The 6,807-nt window shown below is 50.0% G+C and overlaps 1 protein-coding gene across 1 annotated transcript; it reads right to left on the reverse strand.

Annotated features, from left to right (window-relative positions):
- Positions 1-391: 391 nt before the first annotated feature.
- Positions 392-2,449, reverse strand: TWIST1 (twist family bHLH transcription factor 1). The gene is made up of 2 exons (XM_030857090.2): positions 1,485-2,449; positions 392-957 (listed from the first exon to the last, which is right to left on the reverse strand). Exon 1 carries the CDS (start codon positions 2,133-2,135, stop codon positions 1,527-1,529), a length of 609 nt encoding a protein of 202 aa, XP_030712950.1. The 5' UTR covers positions 2,136-2,449; the 3' UTR covers positions 392-957; positions 1,485-1,526.
- Between the last annotated feature and the right edge of the window lie 4,358 nt (positions 2,450-6,807).

Below are 6,807 nucleotides of genomic sequence, written 5' to 3' on the forward strand. Positions count from 1 at the left end.
TACAGCTGCCTTCTCAAAATATAAGCAAGAGAGGTGAATAACTCTTAAGTTTTTGCTGTCTGGGGACCTGATAAGAGATGAAGGGGAGATGCTAAGTCCACTGAACACCAACAGGAATAACGATAAAGCTGTCTTTCTAAATAACATGCCTGTACCTGTCAGTAACTAGTTTTGAGTTTTTCACTGCTTTGTTTATATTAGTGCTCCCTCACCCTCTTGGGTGTCTCCAGAGTTAAACAAGCAGGTTTTTACCTCCAACTTAATCCTTTAAAAATATAGACCAAACTTTAAGGTTCTGACAATTTTCAACCATATTTATTTATTGCAGAAAAATAATATACAAAGATATTTACAAAACAATCATAAAAATATGAATGCATTTAGACACCGGATCTATTTGCATTTTACCATGGGTCATCAATAAATAAATAGAATGTTGTTTTTGTATTTTAAGTTTTTTTTTTCCCTCAGAGGAAGAATGAAAAAAGGAATTAACTGACTGTGATTTTGCAAGTCAGTTTGATCCCAAGTATTTTTATTTCTAAAGGTGTTCTTAAAATTCCTCTGATTGTTACCATTTTAAAATGGAGAAAGTCCATAATGATGCCTTTCCTTTCAGTGGCTGATTGGCACGACCTCTTGAGAATGCATGCATGAAAAAATAAAAATAAAAACATTCTTCGTCAAAAAAAAAAAAAAAAGGAACACAAACAAACTGTTCAGACTTCTATCAGAATGTAGAGGTGTGAGGATGGTGCCGCTGCCCGTCCGGGAATCACTGTCCACGGGCCTGTCTCGCTTTCTCTTTTAAAAGTGCGCCCCACGCCCTGTTTCTTTGAATTTGGATTCTGCTCTTCTAATTTCCAAGAAAACCTTTGGCATATATATTTATTTTTAATTATCCAGCTCCAGAGTCTCTAGACTGTCCATTTTCTCCTTCTCTGGAAGCAAAGACATCTGCAAAAACCCAGAGGGGGGAAAGTTGGTTATTGTTTAGGTCTCTGTGGCTGTTTTCTAAGACTAGTGAGCACTGTTCTTATCACCACCACGGAGAAATTACGCTGAACAACCTGGAAGGATTTCAGCCCAAGGGCAAGAGGAAGTGGGTGGGCGGAATGGAGGAGGAGGTGGAATTTGGAAACATTTGTTTTAAGGAGAACGAAAACTTAAAGCCGAAAGAAAGGGAGGCGCTGGCAAGACTGTCCTTATCCATGACCCTCGACTCTTTCTCCGTCTTCCCTCCTGTCACGCGCACTCACGCACACGCACACCCCTCACAAGGGCGCATCCCTCTCTCCCTAGCGGGGACTAAGCTGCCTTCCAGGGACGCTCGGGAGATGAGGTGGCGGTGCCAGGTGGGGTGGGAAGGTTGAGAGGGGAGTAGGAGACGGGGAGGAAGGCGAAGCGGACAGGGAGCCGCGGCCCGGCCGTCAGTCGGTCTGCCACCTGAGCGGCGAAGGGGCGCAGAGGCGCCGGGTCCTTACCTAGGTCTCCGGCCCTGCCGAGGGGGTGGGGAGCTCCGCCTGCTAGTGGGACGCGGACATGGACCAGGCCCCCTCCATCCTCCAGACCGAGAAGGCGTAACTGAGCCGCTCGTGGGCCACATAGCTGCAGCTTGCCATCTTGGAGTCCAGCTCGTCGCTCTGTAGGACCTGGTAGAGGAAGTCGATATACCTGGCCGCCAACTTGAGGGTCTGGATCTTGCTCAGCTTGTCCGAAGGCAGCGTGGGGATGATCTTCCGCAGCGCGGCGAATGCCTCGTTCAGCGACTGCGTGCGCTGGCGCTCTCGCACGTTAGCCATGACCCGCTGCGTCTGCAGCTCCTCGTAGGATTGCGGACTCCCGCCGCCGCTGCTGCTGCCGCCGCCGCCGCCACCGGCGCCGCCGCCGCCGCCGCCCGCAGACTTCTTGCCGCGCTTGCCTTGGGCTGGGCTGCCAGGCTCCTCGCCGCCTCCGACGCCCCCGCCCGCGGCCCCACCGGGCCCCGCGCCGCCCCCAGCGCTGCGCCGGCTGCTGCGCCGCTTGCGCCCCCCGCGCTTGCCGCTCGGCGGCTGCTGCCGGTCCGGCTCCTCCTCGCTGTTGCTCAGGCTGTCGTCGGCCGGCGAGACTGGCGAGCTGGACACGTCCTGCATCATCTCTCGGGCGGCAACGCGCGGCCTCGCAGGCCCGGGGCAGAAGGGCGGCCCGGGGAAGAGGAGGAGAGCCTGGCGCCTCAGCCCGCCAGCTTCCCTCGCGCACGGCGCCGGCCCGGGCGGTGCGGACCGCGGAGGAGGGAGCGGGAGGAGGGACAGGGAGGATCTCCGCGGGGAGGGCGCGCGGGGGAGGCGGGGAGGGAGGCGGGAGGGGGAGGGGACGGTGTGGATGGCCCCGAGGTCCAAAAAGAAAGCGCCCAACGGCCGCACGCACACCCGGCTCTGCCTCCTGGAAACGCTGCCGGTGCCGGCGAGCCCGCGAGGTGTCTGGGAGTTGGGCGAAAGCTGCCGACTTGGAGGCTCTTATACCTCCGTGCAGGCGGAAAGTTTGGGGGCAGCAGTGTCATTGGCCTGACGTGGGGAGGAGGGACTTTTCGAAGTTTTATAGGAAAGTTTCCGCTTTCCAGCCCCCCTTCTCCGTCCCCACCCCCGTTCCTCGGGGTCTAACAATTCGTCCTCCCAAACCATTCAAAAACGACCTGGCCCAGGCGGCCGGCCCCTCTGCCCGCCTCCTTGCTGCCCTCCCCCTTCCCTCCCCGCCACCCTCTTCCCGCGGGCGCGGGGCAATTTCCTTCCGCGCCGGAGCAAGCGGGCCGCGACCCCGCACCCGAGCGCAGCCCGGGGAAGCGGCCGGAGGGTACCATTCCGGCCGCCTTGTCGGCCCCTCCCGGAGTGGCTGTGACAGCAGCGGCGGCAACAGCTTCTACGCAGTGGGTGAAGTTTCATCTCGCCTCAGTACCCTCTAGGTCCGTGGCGCGATTTGGGACTGCTGGGGCGGGGGTGACTGGCAAGAATACCGGCAACGGCGGAGCCCACCCGATGGCCAGCCAGACGGGCCCCTCGAGTCCCAAGGGCCAAACCACCGTGGCTGGTCCTGAGGTCGTGGGCGTTTCTGAAGACGTGGCCGCGCAGGGGACTGCAGAACTGCGCCCCGGCCTATTCTCTCACCCTTCCTCGAGAAGCATCTGGGCCTTTCTGTTCCCTCCACAGTGCCTCGATCTGACGTTTCCCAACACCCAAAGGACTACACCTCCGAAGGTGCTAGAAAGAGGCAGACGTTCATTCTCCCGCGGAAGGCAGTCCTGTCCTTGGAGAAGGCAGCAGGGCCGGAGTGGGGCAACGCGGGGTCTTCGCCGCGGCCCTGATTGCCTGTGCTGCTAGCCCAAGGTGGAGTTCCTGTGGCCGTTTCATCCCCACCCCACTCCCAGATAAGGCCCTGCATTGTGACCTCTAAAGGTCGGCTCTGAGAGAGTGAGACGGGGGCTCAACATTGCCTGGACACGCGGGTCTGATGGTTGCGAGAGTCCCCTTTCCCACTCCACTCCCCACTCCTAGGAGGTCCAGTGAGCCTGTTCCGCGCTCCCCAAACGCATTCCAATCGTTTGGACACTGACATTTTAAGCGTTTCTATCTAATAAGTCACAGTGAAGAGCCCCGAAGAGGGTGTTAATGTAGATTCTGTCAAGTCGGAAGCAAGAAAAGTTGGCGAGCTGGAAAGGAAGGGACGCTGCCGTGGACGAGAACCCCATCTTTTCAATGCTAGACTTTTTTTTTTTTTCCTTTTTGGAACGAGTTGGCAGAGAATAACCGTTTTATGTTCATTCTTCAAGTTGCAAAGCAAACCAGAGGTCAAACGCAGTAGTTAGTTTTCGGGGCAGATTTGGGGGTGCGGAAGTTGCGTGCCCTGTGCTCGGGTACCCTGCTCAGGCCGAGGTCCGCTCACGCTCTCCACGGTTTGGACTCTAAGCCGAGAATTAACTTAGCTAAGCTTCCCTTTCTGGGCCCGACCGAGGGTCGAGGCCCACGGTGTCCGGAGGAGGAGGCGGGAGCTCAGGCGACGCGCGGGCAGGCCACGTGGCTGTGCCCCACTGAGGCTCGCAGCTTCGGTCCCGGTCCCGGAAACCCCGGGGTCTGGAGCGCCTGGGGCCGGTTGAAGGGCTCAGCCTTCCAGGGGAAGTGAGAGCAAGCAGGATCCCTTCCGCGGGGGGCGAACAAGGCTAAGCTTTCATGGAAGGGGCGACGTGCAGGGTTTGTCTATCACTATTCTTACAAATATTCATAGACAATGACCACAGCGTGCCAACTTGCCTGCTTTTTGAGTCGCTGCCATATTTTAAAATGAATGCCTGTCTGAAAATCAGATTCTACTTGACCTCCACTTAATCGTTTACAGTCAGGTCTTCTTAAAGCGCCCTCTGATAATTCACTCCTGTGATTGCATCTTCTGCCTATAGGATTTGATCCCTTGGAAGCAGTTAGAGAATAGGCAGAAATCATCTTTTTATCTTTTGTAAATCGGAATCGCAGAGTATTCCACAATTCTTATTTGAACGTCGCTGCAGGATTCTTGAAAAATTTCATCCTTTACCTATGTCTGTGTTTTTTTTTTTTTAAAGATCAATCTCAAATCTTAATTTTGTTTTGTGTTTTTTTTTTCCCTTCAGCTGAATACTCAAAAATAAAGAGATCAAATAATTGGACTCTTTCCTTTGTGGCTATGGGTAAGCAAGACAGGAAAGTGTGGGCAAAGTGTAAAGGAAACCTTACCTGCCCAAGGGGAATTGGAGTTGGGGGCGGGGGTACGAGGATGGAAATCGGGACAGACGCTGGAGGAGAAACCGAGTCCACAACAGCGCAGCAGCCATTAGTTAGCCCGATTTGCAAAGTCATCAATCTCTAAGACCAGGTCTGTTTAAAGTGAGCTCAGCCCTTCTCTGGGCACTCAACTTCTAGGGGATAAAGAGCTCCCGGCCACTGAATACAGGGATCCCCGGGAGTGAGGCGATGCTATGGATGCAAGAATGCTTAAAACAGGGTTTAAAATGAATGAACTAAGCAGAACTACCCCGGGCACGGAATCTTCTTGATGGAGTCACAATGAATGACTTTAGTTCTGAGGGAAAAAAAATTTCTCCTGTACTCTTCGAAGGAGTGGAAAATGAGGATGAGGGATTTTGAGTATTTAAAAGTTAGTATTGAAAAAAAAAAAAGTTAGTATTGAAGCAGAAGGTTGCAGCTTGCCAAATGAATTACCTCTCAAAACATCTGAGGCTTGATGCTCCCTACTTTGCAAACTTCAACATTTCCTGGCCTGATTGTCCCATCTGTATTCTACCTAACATTTTATGTAACAAATTTCTTATCCACACTTGCTGGGGCAAGAATAAAGGCAAACTCTCTTTTAAATGTGCTGAAGAGCCAAGTATAATTCTTGATCTTTTGTATATGCAATGATAATGGCACCTTCCACAATATTTGGTTTAACATGAAAGCTTACTTAGTTCTAAAATCCTAATTTCAGGCTCTTTAAAAGGGGTCTTAGGAATTTTCCTTTGGGGCTGAACTCAGCCTGACTTAAAGGATGTCAGTGGAAGACTACCTTCTTTGGGAATACTGGATTCATTGGAATTAAATAATTTCATCTACTTCTAAAATAAATGCCCTAAAAAATTAACTGAAAACAAAACAGCTTTCTTTTGCACTTGGATAATTCAAAACGAGCTTTGTTTTCAAACTGCAAACTTGGCATGTTCACAGTCCTTCCTGAGGAATGTGTGCTGTGTTAAAATATGAAAAAAAGAATACTGTTAGAAATAACAGAGTTAGGAATCTCATACTCAGCATATGCAAAAAGTATGTACATATCTGTGTTCCTATAGTATGAATAGGCACTGGCATTCTCCTAGCAACATTTATAAATACTTTTAGAGAAGGAAAAGAAACACATACACTATAGAATGTTAGCAAGCTGGTACATTTTGGAGTTGGGATTTGCACAAAAGGCAAGCACTTGAATCTGTTCCTACTGTTTCTCCTCAGTTTTTGGATGACTTACCACCTGTTTGTTGGCTTGGAGTTCTGCGAAATAATTTCTCTGGATTGCATGAATGAAGCACAGGAACATTCACACAGAAGGGGGCGCAGATTGGAAAAGGCTGCATTTGAGTGCATCTCAGTTGAGATTGTACATGTTAGATTTCATCTTGTTTTGAACACTTCACAGGGATTACTTAATTTGATATTTAAATGAGAGAATTTTATCAAAGTGGAATATAAAATTTTTGTCAGCAGGAGTGACTTGGATAACTCTATGTGAAAGCAGATTCTTTTTCAGTGACACAGGTAGCTTTAAGGATGTTTGTGCACCTTGCCCTAAAGAGGTCATTCTTCTCTTTTAATGACAGTTTAATTCATGAATTTAACTGATTCTACCTTTCTCTTTTTGAATTTCTTTAGGAATAGGGATCTAAAATTATGAAATTTGAAGCTTTCAATCCAGAAATAAAATGAAAAGTATAAAGCACAAGAACTTGAGTTGCCAAGAACACCTCAAATGAGCAAATCGAATATGCAAATAAATATTAATCTTTAAAGTATCTGTCATTCTGCAGTAAAAATTAGGATGGGATTAGGAGACATAATATGCCAAACTTGTAGGGAGAGAAGAATCAGAGTGTGGAAAAGTATAGAGTCTTCAAGAGTCTCCCCCCTACCCCCTTTATTACCTTATTGGGTATGCATGCTAGAAAGTTTGTGTCCCAGCTTTGCTGCCACTTAACCTTGTTGAAATATGCTCTCACTTATATCAGAGTTACCGGAATGACTGAAGAAATAA

This window comes from Globicephala melas, chromosome 9 (genome assembly GCF_963455315.2).
Source record: "Globicephala melas chromosome 9, mGloMel1.2, whole genome shotgun sequence".
NCBI classification, from domain to species: Eukaryota; Metazoa; Chordata; class Mammalia; order Artiodactyla; family Delphinidae; genus Globicephala; species Globicephala melas.

What these genes read in the sequence shown, in the direction of transcription:
- TWIST1 (XM_030857090.2), bottom strand. Translation starts at nt 2,135, where the DNA reads ATGATGCAGGACGTGTCCAGCTCGCCAGTCTCGCCGGCCGACGACAGC.